General features: G+C 63.5%; 1 protein-coding gene and 1 long non-coding RNA gene across 2 annotated transcripts in view; both read left to right on the top strand.

Annotated features, from left to right (window-relative positions):
* The first annotated feature begins 12464 nt into the window (after positions 1 to 12464).
* Positions 12465 to 19067, top strand: part of SHISAL1 (shisa like 1) — a 69433-nt gene continuing 62830 nt past the window's right edge. The window contains exon 1 of the mRNA XM_042948080.1: positions 12465 to 12773. Within this exon, the coding sequence (XP_042804014.1) occupies positions 12746 to 12773 (28 nt within the window). The 5' untranslated portion in view covers positions 12465 to 12745. The remainder of the gene's footprint in view (positions 12774 to 19067) is intronic.
* Positions 16137 to 17333, top strand: LOC122225246. Its single transcript, XR_006205173.1, has 2 exons — positions 16137 to 16348; positions 17099 to 17333. It is a non-coding gene; the product is annotated as an uncharacterized LOC122225246 (long non-coding RNA).

Here is a 19067-nt window from a genome sequence, read left to right as displayed (position 1 = left end):
AGGTGCTCTCTGCGTGCCGAGAGGCACCCTTAGGAGCCCTGTGGCCACCACTGAGTGGCCCCGGAGGGTTCTCAAAAGGGGCTGGGAGGTCAGGCACCAGTGAGCACCGGCTACCGGCCGGGAGGCACAGAGAGTGCAGGGGAGGGGCGGGGCCGCCCCAGCTCCCGACAAACGGGAATTTAGCTGCAAGCGGAGGGTCCCTCGTTAGGCCCCTGAGGCCAGACTTGGGGCCGGGAGGGGACCCCGCCAGGCCCTGCCCACGGTCTAAACCTCTCCGTGCTCAGCTCATGCGTCTCCGTGTTGACAGAGGTGCCTCAGGGTCCCTGAGACCCGGAATGCAGGCCCAGGTAGGCATAAGCCCCGCCCCCAGCCTGATGGGCAGGACAGGGAGCCACAACGCGTGACCTCAGGAGGCGGACAGGGACCGAGGGCCCTGAACAGAGCCAGAGGTCTGCATGTTTCCCCCTCCAGCAAGGAAGCCACAGGAGAACCACAGCCCCCCGGGTCCCTGCCACCAACCCCACCCCGCTGCCACCTGCCTCGTATCCTCCAGTAAACCCGCAAGGTGCACCCATCGTGGGGAGTTCTCGCCTACCCTCCGGGAGCCCAGGCTCCGCCTCTGTGAGCCCGGGCGAATTTGGCCCGTGAATCGCTCGCCCAGAGCCCAGCGGCACGGGAAGCATTTTCTTGCTCCGGTCACGGCCTTGCCTCGTCCTCTCTGGCCCCTGAGATGAGCCCGCGGCCACCCCGTCCACGTTCGCCCGGCCTGTGGGCGTGGCTTTACGTCCGTCCCCCCGCCCAGCTCTGGGGGCCAGGACGGGGTTCTGCAGGGCCGCCGTCATCCCGTCCCGTCCCGTCTCCCCTCCCGTGCCTGTTGGGCAGTGGAAACATGGAGGGGCGCCCGGGAGCAGCCTGGCAGATGCACATCGGATTTTGGCCAACAGTCTACACAGCCTGCCCCTACTGGCCCCGGGTCCGGATAAACCCCAGCGTCATGAAACCCCCGAGGAGACATCGGCCCACGTATGTGTGAGTCACTGTTTCGATCCCCCTTAAGAGCAGAGGACCAGCTAACACTTGGTAGCCCCTAGAAACGGGGAGCTCTCTACCCGACGGGACCGTCTCTCTCAGCTCCACTGGTTGGGGTTACTCTTCCCAATCGGCCCCCACGGTCTCCCTGCCGGCCCCAGCCCTGCCCCTCGCGGACACAGAGCGTGCCCATGACCTCTCCCGGCCAGCCCGGCCCTGCGGAGCTCATCTGTGTGCTGGTGTCTGCACCCCGCCCCTCCCACGAGGACGCACGAGACCCACACCGGGTGCTTCGGAGGCGCAGGGTAGGGAGGGGCCGTGGACCAGCTCCCCAGGCTGAAGCAAGGGTGCCATTTCCTCACCTGGGAGGCGGAGGTGGCTTGCCAAAGGTCACTCACCGATGACAGGCAGAGCCAGGGCTCAAGCACCTTCCCGGTACTCCGGGCGGCACAGCGGCCAAGCGTGGGCTCGGCACTTTTGGAGTCGGAAACTCCCCCCCTTCCTTTGGCTCCTCTCCTCTTCCGAACAGCTGGCAGGGCTCAGCCGCGCGCCCAAACATGCCGGGAGCAGCTGTCCCCTCCGCGGGCGGCAGGGTCCTTTCACCCCGGCTGCACACAGGGCTGGGAGGGGCGACGGCGGGTTCTCAGCTCCCCGGGCTATTCTTAGCTCCGGGGGCCCACAGGCAAGGTCACCCTGCTGTCCCGAGAGAGAAGTGACTCAGATTTGGACAGGCTGACAGAGGGCCTGGTCCACGGGCTGCCCTGATCCGGAAGGCAAGGGGACAGGCCAGAGTGGGCAGCCGGGGTGGGGGGGACCCGGCCCAGGGGGGCAGCCAGGTGGGGGAGGGCCACAGCCCCGAGGCAGGTAAGCGATGCCGTGGTGAGATCCTCGCCACTCGCCCGCAGGTGCCCAGGGTCCACGGATGCGTGCCGGGGCACCCAGGACAGTGCCTGGCACCTGCAAAAGCTCCATCAGTACCTGTGGAACGTATTGATTAATTAATCCCCGAAGGAGCCCCAGTCTCATTTTTGGGACGCAGGCAGTCGCTTTAGGAAGGGTTGTCGGAGCCAGTCGTCTCCAGGGCACTGTTTACGTGTCAGCTCCTGCAGAAATCACTGGCATTCTAGAAGAGGCAGCACAGAGGCAATGACCCGGGAGCCTGAAAGAAACCTGTCGTGGAGAAAACCGCAGACCTTCGGTGTGTCCTCGGTGGCTGGCTATGAGACACCGGGTGCAAGAAGGCTGTGTGTCCACGGGTGTTGGGGGGCCAGGGGAGGGCTTGGGGCAGGCAGGAGGCAGGATTGGGGTTGTGCTTTGGCGGGATCCCCTTGGCTGCCATGTGGAAAGGGCACAGGGGGGACTGGGGCAGCTGGGGAGGGGGGGGGCGGCGGCTGAGGCCAAATCCAGCACGAGTTGATGGGGTCTGAAGTCTCAAGACCCCCCGACAGCTGGGAGAGGGAGGGAGTAGCTGCCGGGGGAAGAGAGGGACCTAACTGCGCGGTGGGATTAATCACGGCACCTTTAAGGACTTCCCACATCATCATCTGCCAAGGGAAGAGCAGCTTGTTTGGGGTGCGGGGAGAATTAATTAAGGTTGGGGACGCCTGGGAGAGCTGCCGATGAAAGGTGTGCGGCAAGTGCTTATTAATAAAATATCGGGGCCACGTTGCAGACTCACTTCACCCAGGCCGGTTACAACCACAGACAACAGCTTCTTGAATGAAGGCCACCTCGGGGCTGGGCCCTGCGCTGCGACGCTAAGGACGCAGAGCGGGGTCGGACCCAGGCCGGCCCTCGGGAAGCCCCCGGCCGCGACAGGGTCACGGGCAGGGCACCCACACGGACTGGCCTCTGCACCCACGGCAACCATCCAATCCTTCTCTGACCGCCAGGCCCCATGCTCTTGGCCAAGGGTGTTCTGGGATCGTCGGCCCTGCGGGCTCCACCTGTGGGGAGGTACCCCAGAGTCCCCCCACGCTGTGCTTGATGACTCTGTTTCCCCCCTTCCTCTCCCAGCGTGCTCGTCCCCAAGCTGGTTCTGGTGTGCCCTTGTGGGTGGAAGACAGAGAAAGACCGAGCTACGGGCACCGGCGACCTGCGGGGGTAGAGGGTGCGGTTAGCCAAGCAGGGTCCGCACCGCGTGCCGGGCTTTACACGAAGGCATTCCCAACATGGCCTCAGCTGGCCGTTTATCACAGGGGCCCTGAAAGATAGGAACTGCTGTCCCCATCTCAGAGGTGAAGAAACCGAGGCTCAGAGAGGGAAAGAGACTTATCCGAGGGCCTGCTGCGAGACGAGGCGGACCCAGGAGCCGTGCTCCACGGCTGGTTTGTAATTTTCACATTAAAAGACATCAAGGCCACGGGAGGGTTTAACGTGCCGGATGACCCTGGGCGGGTCACCGGACACTTCTGAGCCTCAGTTTGCTCATCTGTGGTGGGGCTTCCTGGTGCCAATCCTGGAAGGCTGCTCTCGTGGGCCATGGTTTGGGGTCCTATCTTTGCAGGTGCGTCCCTGGCCAGGACACTCCCACAGGGCTCTGAAAGGAGAAGGCAGCCGATGCTGTCTTCGCTCTGGGTTCCGGCGCCGGGCATTGTGCTCTGGGGAGACCTCAGCGCGAGGCCTGAACAGAACCGACCGCAGGGAGCCTGGCCCCGCCATGGTCTAGTCCCTGTGGGCAGGACAGACACAAAGGCACCCCCAGGGCACCAGAGTGAGGCCGCACTCTCTCTGACCCAGAGAGGGGTATTGGCGTAAACGGTTCTGAGCTTGGAATTCTAACACAGGATAGACAGGCCTCTATTTACCTGCTGTGTGACCCTGGGCAAGGCACTTAATCTCTCTGATCCCCCCCTTATCCTCAACTGAAATGGGGCAAAACTAACAGAGCCTCCCTTATGGGGGGCTGGGGATGCTCATGAGGGAGTATTTGCAGAGTCTGGGCTTGGCATGGGGTATACGAATCGGGTTCCAGAAGCTGGACTTTCCCCTCCTTCTACAGGAGCCGGGGGTGGGCTGGCCCTGCTCAGCCAGAAGAGCCCTGGGACACGGCCTGTGGGGCGTCCTAGCCTGTGACCCCCCTCTTAGTCTCCTCACCCCAGCCACACCCCTCAGGCTCCTGAGCAGCCCTGCGGAGGGTCCGACTCATGGTGGATGCTGACCCGTGGATAAGCTGTGCCGGGACATTGACCGGACAGGCAGGGGCTACCGGGCCAGGGTCACGGGCTCCGCCCAGCTGTCCGGGCCGGGACCCGCTCCCCACAGCCAAGAGTCTCACTGGAACGGAATTCAGACAGATGCCTTGAACCCACCACCAAAGGCTCCACTTTCCCCGGGCCTCCCCGGAAACACGAGATCTTGCAAGGACACGTGGCTCTGGGAGGCTAAGTCAAACAACTGACAATATTTGGAGAGGCCAAAGTCAGAGAAGCCTGGAGTTCCAATCCAGGTCGCGGGGGGGCCTGTGGAACCCTAGAACCCTAGACAACCTGCCTCCCAACCCCTCCCAACCTGCCTGGGTTAAACCCGCGAGAAGCGGCACCCGGCTGAGCCCCCAGAGCCCCACGCCGTCTGAGCCGGAGGGCCCTGAAGGCCAGGACATGCTCCCGTTCCAGGGCTCTCTACTCTGTTCCTCGCGGCACGGAGAGCACGGGGCCAGGGCAGGGGATGGACAGACCCAGGTTCAAATCCCAGCTTGACCACTTCTTAGCTGTGTGATCCTGGGCTAGTCCCTTAACCTCTCTGGGCCTGTTTTGTCAGCTGTAAACAGGAATGTGCAGAAGCAACTTCTGGGATGGTAGTGACGATTTCGGGGGCGCATCCAGTGATGCCGTGGGGCACAGAGCACCCACTGAGTGCATATGCTTACGGAGCCGGTACCCTGTGCCCACCCAGGAAGCGGGGAGAGGGAAGGCGCACTTCCCGCCCCGAGAAGCTGTCCACTTAACTCGAGAGAAAAGGTAGATCGTCATCCCAGACAGATTAGGCGGCCGGGGTCATGCCGCTGCAGGGTGGAGACCCCTATTTGGGCCTCAGCTGCCTCGCCCTACCTCTCCAGTGACCCTTCCATAGAGCAAAGCCCTGGCCCCAGTCTCCCAAGGCGGAGCTTCTGAGGAGGGGCCGCCGGGGCAGCGAGGCCCTCGGATCTCTGCCCCTGGCCTGCCTCTCACCAGCAGCGTGACCTCTGGCCTGTCCCGGGACCTCGCCGGGCCCCCTCCTGCGGCCCTGAGACGAGGGTGGCCCCCCGCCCCTACACCCCGCGTCTCCTCTGGGCACAAGTGCCGATGGACGGCCCCGAGCGGAAGAGGTTCCGAACGTGCCAATGACCCGGATCATCACTGTTGTTGTGATTATTCCGGGGCCTGCCCGCGGGGAGGGCCGGGCTGCGTGCAAATTAGGCCTCGGCTCAGGGTGCTCGGCTCAACCCACCAATTTGCATCGTATTAATCTCCGTCACCCGTGCCCCGGGTTGGAGGTGCTGGTGAGACACGGGAGCCCCGGAGCCACGGGCCGCAGCAGAGTCCAAACCCGGACGGACACGGGAACGGAGGTCCTATCAGTCAGACGCGTGCCGGGGTCGGGGGACAGACCGGCCGGGCATCCGAGGCCTGGCTGGAGGTCTCTCACTGTCCCCAGCGCGGCCTCTCTGCCTCCCCGTGTGGGCCTGCGCGGTGCCTCCTGAGAGCCGCGCCCCCCCGCCCCCCCCCCCCCCCGCCTCCGGAGGTGAACTTGCCCGCGGCCACCAGCTGGCTCTCAGGGGGCCAGGGTTCACAGCCAGGGCCCTGCTTCCCCAGCTCCTGCCGCTCCCGAGAAGTGGAGTCACGGTGTGACCCTCCCGAGTCCCTCACCTGCGAGACTGTCATAGTGACTGAGGACATCGGTCGGCTCCAATCCCACAGGCTTGCCGGGACTTAACGCCCACGGTGCCCGAGGAAACCACAGAAGGGCCGCAGGCAGAGGGGTGGGCTAGGTCAGGGCTGGGCTGCACAAAGACCAGCAGCGGGAGGGATGGGCTGTAAGCATCCTCGCCCCATAAAAATTAAGTAAGTAATTGGCACCTAGTCGTGGCTGAGTGTATTGGTTTTTCTATTAGCGCTTAATAAATGCAGCGCCCGTTTATTACCTCAGAGCTCTGCAGGTCAGAAGGCCGGGTGGGCGCAGCGAGTCCTCTGCTTGGGGTCTCACAAGGCAGAAATCGAGGCGTCAGCCCAGGGGTGCCTGGGGGGGCTCAGTCAGTTAGGCGTCTGACTCTTGGTTTCAGCTCAGGTCATGATCTCCTGGTTCGCGAGATCGAGCCCCATATCGGGCAGCCTGCTTGGGATTCTCTTTTTCCTTCTCTCTCTGCCCCTCCTGCCCCTCTCTCTCTCAAAATACACTTTAATGTTTTATTTATTTTTGAGAGAGAGACAGAGTGCGAGCGGGGGAGAGACAGAGAGAGAGGGAGACACAGCAGAATCCGAAGCGGGCTCCAGGCTCCGAGCTGTCGGCACAGAGCCCGACGCGGGGCTCGAACTCACAAACCGCGGGATCGTGACCGGAGCCGAAGTCGGACGCTTAACCGACGGAGCCACCCAGGCGCCCCGATAACTAAACTTTAAAGAAAAAAAAAAAAAAAAGAAATCAAGGTATCAGCCCAGACGGGCCCTCGAGAGGAAGTTCTGGGAGACTTTTTTCCGGGGCTCCTTCAGGATTGGCGGATGCGGTTCTTGGTGGCCCAGGACGGAGATCCTTTTCCTTTGGTTGGGTTGGGGGCTGCTCTCACCTCCTTTCCCTAAGACCCACCCCCCCATCTCAGCATGAGCCCCCTCATGTGGGCCCTCCGCCCACTGGCATCTCCGACTTCCTCTTCTGACACCAGCTTTGGAAGGGGTCCTGCGATCAGCTCAGGCACAGGATCAGCTCCTTGAGGTCAACTGATCAGTAACCTCCACTGTATCTAGAAAACCCCTTTGGGCACGTAATGTCATGTCAGCGTAACGCCAGGGCGGGGGGGTAGGAGGTGGTGGGAACATTTTAGAAATGGGCCTGCCACGTGCACTTTGGATGCAGACAGAAACCCGGTCTCTTCTCGGCTCTGAGTGGCCCTGCCGGGCTTCCTGCCAGGGCCAGAATAGAAGCTGTGTTCACACCTTGCGGCCAGGAGGCAGGCAGGCGGGAGCAGGGAGGAGCGGGAGACTCCGCGGAGGCCCCTGGTGAGTTTATGGCCCCGCTCACGGCCTGCAGGACCCAGCACCTGCTGGTGTCGCCGTGGCCCGTCTGGCCCACGGAACAGCCTTTCTGGACCCGGCGATCGGCGACCAGCTCACCGCATCCGGCCTCCCAGATCCTCAGAATGGCAGTCGGCCATGGCAGTGGCTTTCACACCGTGAGCACCTACTATGTGCCTGGCTCTGAGCAGGTCAAGACTCACCATGTCTTCCGGGTGAGCAAACAGGCCGAGAGCCTGGCCCGGGCCGCCGGGTGCAAGCTCGGGGCCCCGGTCCCCCATCGCTGGGCCATCCCACCGACCCCGCGGCCCTGCCACCACAGGGAAGCTATAGCTTTTCTGCAACACGTGACTGCCGTGGCCAGTTGGGAGAGCGTAAGCAGCGAGGTCCCAGGGTGGCCGTGACCTAACTGGCCTCCTGCGTCAGAGGGGGCGGGGCTGGGAGGTCCAGAGGCCTGGCTGCTGGCCAGCTCCTCCCCCTCTCCCGGGGCTCATGTCCTCCGTGAACGAGGCGGGTGGACGTGACGCCCTCCAGGGCCCTTCAAAGTGCTTTATCCAGAGGTGGGGCAGCCTCTTTGGACTGAGAAGGAAACAGCCAGCAAGAGGTGAGTGGCCTGCCCACCACCCCCGTCCTCCCCACAGGGGGGACCGAGTGGCCAGATGGCCCAGAATACAAGCCCCGAGCCAGGCCAGTGGTTCAAATCCAGGCTTGGCCACATCCTCCATGGGTGACTCTGGGGGGTGAGGTTTCCAGTGTCTCTGAGCCCCGGGGCCTTGTCTTGAACTGGGGGAACAGGGACTCGGGGTCGGAACCCTAAGATCTTGAAGAGGGAGGAGGGACTTGAGAGTCGGCTCAGGTGGTTCAGAGGCCGGGGGTGGGGGTGGAGAGCAGCTGGGGGTGCGCACGCGGGCACCCCTCCCCCTGCCCAGCCCAGGGGCTCGGCCTCCGCGGGCCTCGCTCCCTCCCAAAGGGGGCTTCCCTCACGGACCTCTGCTGAACGCCTCGTGCCCCCAACTTCTAATTAAACGGCCGTGATTCTGATGTGGCAGGTGATCTTGTCGGGAGGCCTGGCTTTAAATTTAGCTCCCTCCCCAGCCAGCCCTTTGAAAAGGCTGCTCTTCACGGGGAGAGAGAGCGTGAGTCATCTCCAGTCCTCCCGCCTGCCCGCCCCGGTGAGCAGCAGCGTTTGCGGGGGAACAGGCCTCCCGAAGGCAGAGAAATAGTAAATAGGGTTGGTATTAAAGGGGACGGTGGATGTGGAGCTCGACACACAGTAGGCTCAGAAACGGGGGTGACATTTCCCACGGCGGTCTGTGTCATTGCCTGCACACACACACCCCCCTCCCCACCTGTCTCCACCCCCCAGCCGGGCCCCCAGAGGAGACACGAGTATCTGTGGCCTGGGTGCAGGGACATCAGGGTCCGGGCTCGGCTCACCCGGCCCCCAGAGGCCCTCGGAGCCCCCCCTCCGCCTCTGCCTGCTGCAGGTACACTGCCGGCTGGTTGGAGCTCCGAAGCCTGAGGATGCTTTCCACCCCCACCCCCGCCCCCAGAGATACCTTCTTGTGCCCCAGCCCCTCGAACCTGGGGATCTTCCCTGATCTGGCAAGAAGGAAAAAAAAAAAAAAAAAAAGGAGCCTTGAAGATATAATTAAAGAAGGGCCCTGAGACGGGGGATTACCCTGGATTACCGGAGGACCCCAAGTGCGATCACAGGGGACCTTCCGAGGGGGCCCTCTGGCGCGCCCAGAGGAGCCGGCCACGTGAGGAGGAGCACAGACAGATGAGCAGGTGCTGGCCTTGAAGGGAGTGACACGGCCACGAGCCCAGGCTGCTGGCAGCCACCGGGAGCTGAAGCAGAGTCTCGCGGGGAGGCAGCCCTGTGGACGCCCAGGGACGCTGATTTTGGGCTTTCTGGCCCCCAGAACTACAAGGGAATAAATATGTGTCGTTCTGAGCCACCAAGTCTGGGGTCCCCGTTACGGCAGCCGTCGGAAACCAGTACACGGGAGTTGGGAGAAGTGAACGGACTTGCCCTCTATCACGCGGCTGGTGAACAGCCAAGCCGAGACTCAAGCCCAAGTCTGACCGGTGCCAAAGCCCATGCTTTCTCCTGCCCACTGGGGACTTCCTGGAAGAACAGAAGGGACACTGATGCAGATCAAGTTCCAGCTAAGTGCCAGGTGCTCACTTCTTTTATGACACAGTCGCTCACTTAATTCTACGTCGACACTTTGAGGTGGATAAAATCACCCCATTTTGCAGACGAGGAAACGGAGGCTCAGGGAGGCAACCTGGCTCTGTCCCAGGTCGGGGAAGGAGAAGGTGCAGGCCCTGGAGCCCAGGGGGTAGTGGAGGCTTGAGGAGTCCACCCAGGGCCGGCTTGGGAAACCCCAGCCCCTAGCGGCCTTCATGTGGCTGGAGCTCAGGGCGCCCAGCTGCGGGGGAGGCTGGGAAGGCGGGCTGGGCCCTGGATGCCAGGACGGGATTGTGCTCCAGCGGGTAGAAAACCGGGGCTGATGGAGGTTTAACATCCTGAGTCATCACCCGACTGGACTGTGAGCCTCCCTAGGGCACTGAGCTGGTCCCAGCTCCGCGAGTCGCACACCAGACACGGGACAGGCCCAGAGCCCCGCTCGGCGACCTCATGGGGGAGGGGGGGTCTGAATAACGAGGCTTTGCGACCCCCTGAAGGCCCCACACATCCACAGATCCCTCACCCCGGGAGACACGCACACACGCACACACACACATGCACATAGCCCACTCTATAAGGTCTCAGTGAACCCCAGGACACAGCCTCTGCCCACAGAGGACAGTCCCCTCTCAACCTGAACACCCATGAGCACTCCGGCCTGTTCCTCAACCTGTCTTGTGCATGGGATGATGCACAACGTGGGATGATCACGCCCCCCACCCACTACCCGGTCTGCGGGTGCAGGCAAAGGGCATCACGCGTGCCCTGTCTCATTTATCCCCGCAATATGCCATGAGGGAGGTGCTGCCGTGACCTCTTTAGGGAAGAAAACCGTCTCAGGTGGAGAGCCCGTGATTGGAAGGCAGGGGGATCTGGGCTGGAGCCCCGGTTCTGCCTCTTGCCGGCTGTGTGGCTCGGGGCAGGTGCCCTAACCTCTCTGAGCCCCAGCCGCCTCACCTGTAACACGGGGAGGACGCCACGCGGTGCGGTGGTGTACGAAGGGCTCAGCCTAGTTTCTGGTGAAGTTCAATCACCTAGAAACATGAAGATCCAAAGATAGGAGAGACCCGGGGAGTTTGCACTGGGCGGGGAGCACTGACTTGCCCTCCACGGCTCTCAGGCTTACTCTCCCTCCCCAGATGAGCAACTGATAGCCATCCTCATCACCACGCCTCCTGTGGGGGCCCTGTGATGTCCCCCCACGGTCCCGACCACTGGAGGTCACTGGGCCCCGCACAGAAGAAGGTGGGGAACCGGCTTACTGAGGTTGGCTCCCTGGCTCAAGTCCACCACACGGCACAGCCGCGTCCTGCAGGTGAAGGGCGAAATGGGGGGCCAATAGGAAACAGGGGCTGTTGGGGAGGATGGGTAGAGAGAAGGACCAGGCACAGGGGAGGGGAGCCCCAGCGGAGGTCAGGGGGGTCAGGGAAGTCCGTCTTTTCCCGCTGGAAACCGAGCTGAGCATCTTGTCTGATGTGAACGACTCCCTCCCCGAGCCCGAGCCTGCCCTTGACCACCTGGTGCAGGGACGGCCTGGCCAGAAGGAATGTCTCCCTGTACGGAGAAGGGTCTGGGGAGACAAGGCCCGGCCCCGGGCGGGGCGGGGAGGGGGGGTGCTCCTGTGGCAGGAAGGCCGCCAGGACTGGGTCCTCGGGGCAGAAGGGACGGGGCGCACCTGGATGGCGGTCGGGGAGCGTGGGGGGCTGGGAAGACGGGAATCCGAGCCCCCGGTGGGAGAGAAGCAGAGGGAAAAGGAAGGAGGGAGCGCGGAGGAAAAAGGGGAGGGAAAAGTGGCAAAGAAGGAAGGAGGAAGGAGAGAAAGAGGGATGGAAGAAGGAGCGAGCCGCCCAGGGAAGGGAGAAGGAGACTGGGAAAGAAACCGAGAGGAGGAGGAGGAGGAGGAGGAGGAGGAGGAGGAGGAGGAGGAGGAGGAGAGCGAGAGGGAGGAAGGGAGGGAGGGGGGAGGGGAGAGCGGGAGGGAGGAAGAAAGAGGGAGAGAAAGCGGGAGAGCGAGAGAAAAAGCGAGCGGCGCGGGGCGGGCGGGGCGCACGCCGGCGCGGGGAGAGGGGGAGCGCGGCGCGGGGAGAGGGCCGGCCGGCGGGGAGCCGCGAGCGCGGACAGGGGGCAGCAGAGGGCGCGGCGCGAGCGGCGAGCGGCAAAGAGTGAAGTGGCGGCGGCGGGCGCGGGGCCGGCGAGCATGAGCGCGGCGGCGACGGCGGCGGCGGCGGCGGCGGGCGCGGCGCGGGGCGCGGGGCCGGCGCGGGCCGCCCAGTAGCCGCGGGAGCCGGCGGGGCAGGCGGCGGGCGGCCGGAGCGCCAGCCGGAGTCCCGGCCCGAGCCCCGGCGCCCCGCGCGCCTCGGAGCCTCCCCCCCACCTCCCCACCCCCAGCCCCCGGGTCCCCGCGGCCCCCGCCCGGGGCCGGGACAACTGTTGCGGCGGCGGCCGTGGCGGCGGGGGGCGTGGGCGGCCCCGCGCCCCCGGCAGGCGGCTCGGCCCCGCGGGGCGCCGGCTCCCGGCGGCGGAGCGAGGAGCGAGCGGGCGGCGGGCAAGAGGTGAGCGGCGCCCCGGGCGGGCCGGGCGGGGGAGGGGCGCGCCGGACGGGGGTCCGAGCGCCTCGCGGAGGGGGGCCGGGGGCGGGGCTCCTGGCGGGGGAGGGTTCGGGCGCGTGGGGGGGGGGCGGGGTCTTCGGCGCCCGGGCTCCCCGGGAGAAAGGGGGTGCGGGCGCCGGCGCCGGGGCCGGGGAGGGGTGGGCGCGCTGGGAGAGGAGCGTTCGGTGGCTCGGGGGGAAGGGGGGGGGGGGTCCGGCGCGCTTTGGAAAAGGGGCCGGGGCCGCCCGGCGGAGAGTCCGGGGGCGGGAGCCGTGTGGGGTCGCCGGCGCCCTGGCGTTGGGGTCCGCGCCGGGGCCGTCCAAGGTCGGGGTCGCCGAGCCTTTGCAGAGGACCCGGCCCCGGCTCCGAGGAGCGGTCCGGAGCGCGTCGTGCCGGTACGCGGCAGTTGGGACCGGAACGCGCGTCCGAGGTGGGGACCGGCGTCCGAGGACCGAGTCCGGGAGCGCAGCGAGCCGGGAGCCCCGTGCGCGCCGGACAGAGTTCCGGAGGCACGCTGGGGCCCCGGCCGGTTCCGGGGGCCCCAGCCGGGCGGCGCGGGCCACCGGGAAGACCCCTCCAGGAGCGCGCCCCGGGCTCCCCGCCTGCCGCGTGGCCCCAGTGGAGCAGCCGCCGCCGCTTCCCGGGGCCGAATCAATATTGATCCCGCGCCCGGGGCGGGGTGGCCCGGCGGCGGCCTCGGCAGCTCATTAACGCCAGCGGTTGCCATGGTAACGAGACCCCAAGCGTCTTCAGATTATATTTATTCTAATTATTGTTATCATTATTAGTATTAGTATTGGTTAGCCCGGCGGAGGAAAAAAGAGAGGAGGAAGAAATGCCAGCGCGTCCTGGCGCCTCCAACTGTCCTCTCTTTGGAGAGAGCCGGCGTCGGCTGGTGGGCCCCGGGCCGGTGGGTCGGTGTGCGCGCCCCGCGGGTTCAGGGCCGCACCCCTGGGGCGATGGGGCCAGGGAAGGGGAGTTACATAATCTGCCGTGGGAATGTGTCTGTATGCCTCTTTGTGTCTACTCTGCCTCTCTCGGCCTCTCTGATCCCTTGGCTTAGTGACTGCTCCTGCCCAAGGAACCCGGGACCTGGATGGGAGGAGCAGAGAGTGCCTTTCGCCAGGAATCACAGCGGGTGGCCTCTATCTGGCCCTGGCTTCCCTGGCTGGGTGACCTTGAGCAAGGTGCTTGACCCCTCAGAGCCTCTGTTTCCCCATCTGTAAAGTGGCATGGCAGCCATTGCCACCTCTGTGAGGTCGCGCTGAGAAGGCCCTGGAAGTTCTGATCGGGTGCTGTTGGCTGTGTGACCCCAGGCAGCTAGCTGCCCCTCTCTGGGCCTCAGTGCCCTAGTCTGTAGATGGAGGACCCTGACCCCGGTGTGTCTAAGACAATCTTCGGTCACTGGTGTCCTGTGAATCTCATTCTGGGCCTTGACGGAAAGACTGTTGAGCCAGCAAGTTAGGCCCCACTCAGAGCCAGGCCGAGGGGGATTCCTCCGTCAGCCCTGCTTTCATCACCTGTCCGATGGTCTGAATGTGACCAGGAAGCATGTGGGCCAGCGGGACGTCGGGACATTTTCACCGACGGGCAGAGTCTTCGGGAAATGGTTGGAAATGGCTTTCAAAACCAGAATCAGAATAACCCCGGGGCCCCTGGGACCAGCTCAGGCCAGTCCCCACGCTGGTCACGGTTGTCCAGAATCGGAGGGTCCCCCCCCAACCCTGAATCTGTGACTGCTCGGGGCAGGACACCTCCCTGCAGAGAATCCATCCCTCCAGGGAGGCTGTTTGCCTGTCCTGAGTGGGGGGGTGAGTGCAGGGCAGGAGGTGGCCAGAAAGTTCCCTGTAGCCAGGTGGCCCCTGTACCTCGGGGCTCAAGGTGAAAGCCCCAGGTCGGGGGTCCTGCCAGGTTCTTTAACGTGGCTGTCACGCCGAGTTCCTCCGTGTCAGGCGTCTGGAAGGTACTGGGCTGGCGGGGAGGTCAGGAGAAGCAGTCTGGCTTGGAGCTGTGCGTGTGCGTGTGTGCGTGTGTGTGTGTGTGTGTGTGTGCCAGCATCATCTGCGGTGTGCGTGTGCCCCACACCCCCTCTCCCGGGTGGGGGCATGTCCAGGGCTGCTCAGACTTCTGCGGGGGGGGTAGGGGGGAGAAGGAGAGGAGGGGGGCCTGCCCCAGGGAGATGCCGAGAGCCACTCCCCGGTCCTGCTCTCCATCCGTCCATTCATTCCTTCACTTCTCACACACAACCCAGCAAGCCCCCCCCCCCCACCTCTGCCCTTGGCAGCTTTTGAGGAAACAGCCCCCGGACGAGCCAGTGGGGTTGGAGCCCTGCCTGGGGGAAGCCGAGGTGTGGGGGCGCAGGTGGGGAGGATCGACCCCCCGGGGGAGGGGGTGGCCCGAGGAGGGGTGCAGGGGGGCGGGGAGCCTTCCAGAAGGCAGGCCCGAATCAGCCAGACGGGAGGAGCAGAAGGTGTTCTGGGCAGAGACCCTCTGCGGGTTGAAGATGCAGATCAGGCAGGGGGAGGGGGGGGGGATGCTGCAGGACTAGAGAGACGCTTGGCAGATGGTGCAGCCCGAGCAGGCCTGGCGCCGGGGAGCTGGACGCCCCCCAGCCCCGGCCCCGGCGAGGGTTCAGAAGCAGGGGTGGGGCAGCGAGGAGGGGAGGATGGTTAGGTGGCCCACGGGCGGGCGCCCAAGGTCGGGGCGGGCAGAGGGAAGGGCAGGTGGGGAAGATGAGACAGGTCTGGTGTCCAGCCCTCTGGGACGATCAATCGGCCAGACCCTCGACAGCCCTCCCGCTTCCGGCCACGCTGCGGGAGAGCAGTGCCTCCGGCCGCAGTGCCTCCGGCCGCCGGCCCTTGGCTTCTGGGAGAGGGAGGGAGCCGGGGACACCAGACCTGGCCGCTTCAGCTGCCTGCCTACGATCCGCGGCTTCGGTGAGGGGGGCACAAGGTGGCACCTCCCCACAGCAGGACAGCATTTGGTAGCAAAAGCCAGGAAGCCTGCTAGGCGCCGGGTGCGGTGCTGAGCAAGCACCGGGCCCCGCGATTATGGATGCTGTCATACGACAGAACAGCAGTGACGGGTGACCCCGCTGGGATCACGCTCCTAACCAGGACACTGCGCTGCCTGGAGCCCAGCTCCTGTCTCGGGGCTGTCCTGCGGCTCCCCAGATGCCGTGCGGGTCTCTGGGGTCTCACCTCCTTCTGTTTGCTCTGCCCTGGACTGGTCCAGAGAGCGGCCCGTCTCACACTCCAGTGATAGGTATCACCTCCCTTCTTGGGAATGCTCTGCCTCTGTTAACCCAGCCTCTGCTGGCTTGCGTCTCCCCAGCTGAGTCACACAACAGATCCGCACTGATCCTAGGATGAACTGAGAGCCCCAGCCCCAGCTCCCTCAAGAAGTGCCTTTTCCCAGCCCAGCGGCCCTTTCTAGAATTCACCAAAACAGCAGTCGACCTCTAAGAACAGGAGGGCCTTGTTTCCTACACACTCTTCTGTAGGGTGGTGTCCTGAGGCCTGGGCTGCGCCCTCCTGGGGACAGCAGGTGCTCCCAGCCCTGTTTGGTCTCACCCTGCACAGGGCCGTCTCCTCCTTTTCTCTCCCCACCTCTTTTTCCTTCCTGACTCCCTGCCTCCGGCCCGCACATTCCTTGACCCCTTGTCTATGTGTGACCCCCCCCCCCCCCCGGGGGAAATGGAGGAGATCCCAAGGCCTCAGACCTGTCCCCAGGGAGTCCCTGCCAGAGATGAACCAGGGCTCGGATTGTTTGATGACTGAGCGTCTAAACAGATCATTCGCCGGCTGGGACTGTGGCTGTCTTGACACCCCAGACCCTGTTAAAAGTACCCACCTCCCGTATCAGCTAGGCCCACCTGTGACAAGCCCTTCCCTCCTTTTCCCCTTGGCCGTGACCAGGTCAGAAATTTTCTGGAGAGCCTTCTCTGGGCCTCCTGATTTGGCCACTCACTGGTGCCTCACTCGACCCGTGAGCCTGTCTTCCCATTCAGCAATGCGGGACATGAGGGTTGTGGGGGGGGCGGGGGCTGGGGGAGACATCCCAGTAGGGTCTTGGGTGTGGAAGCCCCCACTCTCTGTAGCCTGAAGTTGGGGGGGTCAGACAAAGATGGGGACCCCGGCATATGTGCTCGGTTAGAGGGAAGCCCCAGAGGCTGCTGCTGTGGGTCCCGAGAGGGACCTGGAAACTTGTCTGCCTATCCAGATACAGATGGGGACACTGAGGCCCGAGCTGGCCTGTGACATGCTCAAGGTCACGGTGAACGAGCATCTTTGAAGGCCGGGGGTGTTCAGGGATACAATGGAGACTTGGTAGGGGTTTTCCAGAGGCTCCCCCCACCCTGCCTGGGATGCCCCGAGGCTGCCTGGGATGGGGGGGGGGGGAGACCCGGAGGGGGCTGCGCACACCCTTAGATGGTAAATTTCACTCCAGTAAAAGGCTTCAGACCCCCCCCCCTTAGATGGTGAATTTCACTCCAGTAAAAGGCTTCAGACCCCCCCCCACCCTTAGATGGTGAATTTCACTCCAGTAAAAGGCTTCAGACCCCCCCCCACCCTTAGATGGTGAATTTCACTCCAGTAAAAGGCTTCAGACCCCCCCCCCAACCCTTAGATGGTGAATTTCACTCCAGTAAAAGGCTTCAGACCCCCCCCCCACCCTTAGACGGTAAATTTCACTCCAGTAAAAGGCTTCAACCCCCCCCCCCCCCCCCCCCCCGCCCCCGGCCCCCCCGGCCATCCAGGCGGAAAAGCAGGACCCGAGATGCAATGCTAATGCCTCCCATCCCAGATTTCTAGACGTCAACCATGAATGGAGCGTTTACTGCGTGTTTTCGGCCGCCTGCCCCCTCCCCTCCCCCGACCGGGGCGTGCACTCCGATTACCGCCCATCTGTCCGCACGCACACGTACCTCAGCAGATGTGTGCAGGCTCGCCTCGAGAAATTAAGAAATAATGCATGAGTTTCCCAAATTACACCCATTTAACACTGAATTAAGTTCTGGAAGCTCTTAACAGAGCCCCGGGAGGGAAAAAAAAAAAAAAATTTTTTTTTTTTTTTAGTTCACACTTCCCTGGAAAATGAGACAAACCGTGATCTTTTAAAACCCAGCTACATAATCTGATTATTCCTCGCTGGCAAGCCTCAGAGAAGAGCCGTGCATCGGGAAATTGGGCCGGGAAAGTTTGCCTCCTGCGCCAGATTCGAAGCTCCTCGGTGCATGATGGGCTCAGGATAAAGTGCCACTTTCTTAGATATTGGCACAAATTAAAAATAAAGGCAAAATCCCTCCCATAATCCAGTGTGAGAATTTCCTCCGCGGCTCCCTGAGCTGGTTAAGGAAACGATGGTGATTTGCTTTCACTTTGGGCTCCTTTTTCCTCTGCGGGGAGAATCTTGGGTGTGCAGCTGGAATTGTAGACGAACAGAAAATGCCTTTAGCTTTTGCTTTCCTTCCACATTTCCGGGGCACCTACCCTGTGTCCGGACACGGTGCCAGGCCCAGGAGGCAAGAGGCGATCAGACCAGGACCCTGCCCGGGTGGGTTTTGCAGTGTGTTTGTGGTGGGGGCGGGGGCGGGGGGGGGCAGAATAGAATAAAGCAGGCATCTGCAAGGTCCCACCCACCCTGCCTGATGGGGCAGGGAGGGCTCCCTGGAGGAGGTGACTTTTGGCTTGGGTCTTGAAGGGTGAGTAGGAGTGTGCCAGGCAGAGGAGGGCAGGGGGCATTTCAGGATAGAGGAGGAGCCTGAGGAAAATCCTGAAGCGGGTCTCACATTGGCTTGGGCTCCCAGTGGCATCTTCCGATTTTAACATTTGCAGGTTCCTTTAATTACAAAGCCCTTTCATATCCATTATCTTCCAGCAGCCGCAGGAAACCCCAAGGCCAACTTCTGGGTCTCCCTTTCCCTAAGGAGAACAGAGCCCAGAGGGGAATGGAGGCGTCCAGGGTCCTAGGCAGACAGGGCTCTGAAACTCAAGGTTCTGGATCCCGTGGGCTCGGGCTGGGGGGAGGGGGGTAGAGGGACAAGTATAAGCTGCTATATGGAACTTCAGTCGGAACCACAGACACTAATCCCAAAGTCTAGAAAGTTTCCTCTCTTTCCCTCTGAGCCCTGCTCCTCCTGGGCTGTAGCTCAGGCTGGGCTTCAGGACGTGGGTCCTGGCAAGATCTGCGGGCTCCGAGCCTCAGTCTCTACCTCCAGAAAATGGGGGAGGGCCCCCCTCTGCCCATTTGCAGGAAGCCGGGCATCACCACTGAGCCCCAGAGGCCCGGCCTTCAGCTCAGCGGGGGTCCAGCTTGTTCCTGACGTCTTTGTCGTTTCACTTTTTCAGGGAGCAGGGCGGGAATGTGGCATCGTCTGGGGATGGCTTCCTGCAATCGAATCCCTGGGACCCCAAGTCCTCTGGGGAGTGGGCCCAGCCTCGGAGCTGAGGCCTGTTGTCAGGGCAACGGGCAGAGCTGGGGGAGGCTCCTGGCACAGCTCCTCCACCCTGACAAGTTTCCCCTCTGCTTGTTCCGAACTCTGTGACCCGGGGCGAGTGCCGTGGCCCCTGGGCCTCTGTTTCCTCGTCTGCGAAACGGGTTACGGTGAGAAGCAGGTAGGATTTGCAGAAGGTGCTTCGTGTGCACGGAGCGTGTGCTCACGAGCCCGCCAGCTCCCTGCTTTCTCGCTGTATCGCAACGAGCGGGAAGGTCACTGTTGCTGTCTGTATCGCTCCGGCCCTTCCTGAAGCAGCCAGGCAGGGACCGCACCTGATCGTCCCTGAACCTCCAGAGCGGGGGACTCCGTGGCAGTGGTTGTTGACCGAATGAACAAACGTATCGAGGGGGCCATTAGACCACAGAGCCCGGCAGCACGGGGGCCAGCCCCGGTCCCCCCTCCTGCGTTCACAGCCCAGCCCCAGCGTCCGGCTGCTTGTTTCACTCCTGGCCTCAGTTTCCTCCTTTGCAAAAGAAGGCGGATAACGTTGGTAGTGATAAGTTACAGGGGTGCTTTTGAGGGTTCCAGGTAAGAATCCTGACATTGTG

The sequence above is a fragment of the Panthera leo genome, chromosome B4, assembly GCF_018350215.1.
Source record: "Panthera leo isolate Ple1 chromosome B4, P.leo_Ple1_pat1.1, whole genome shotgun sequence".
NCBI lineage: Eukaryota > Metazoa > Chordata > Mammalia > Carnivora > Felidae > Panthera > Panthera leo.
Note: the sequence above shows the minus strand (reverse complement) of the source record. Positions and strands in the feature narration are given on the sequence as shown.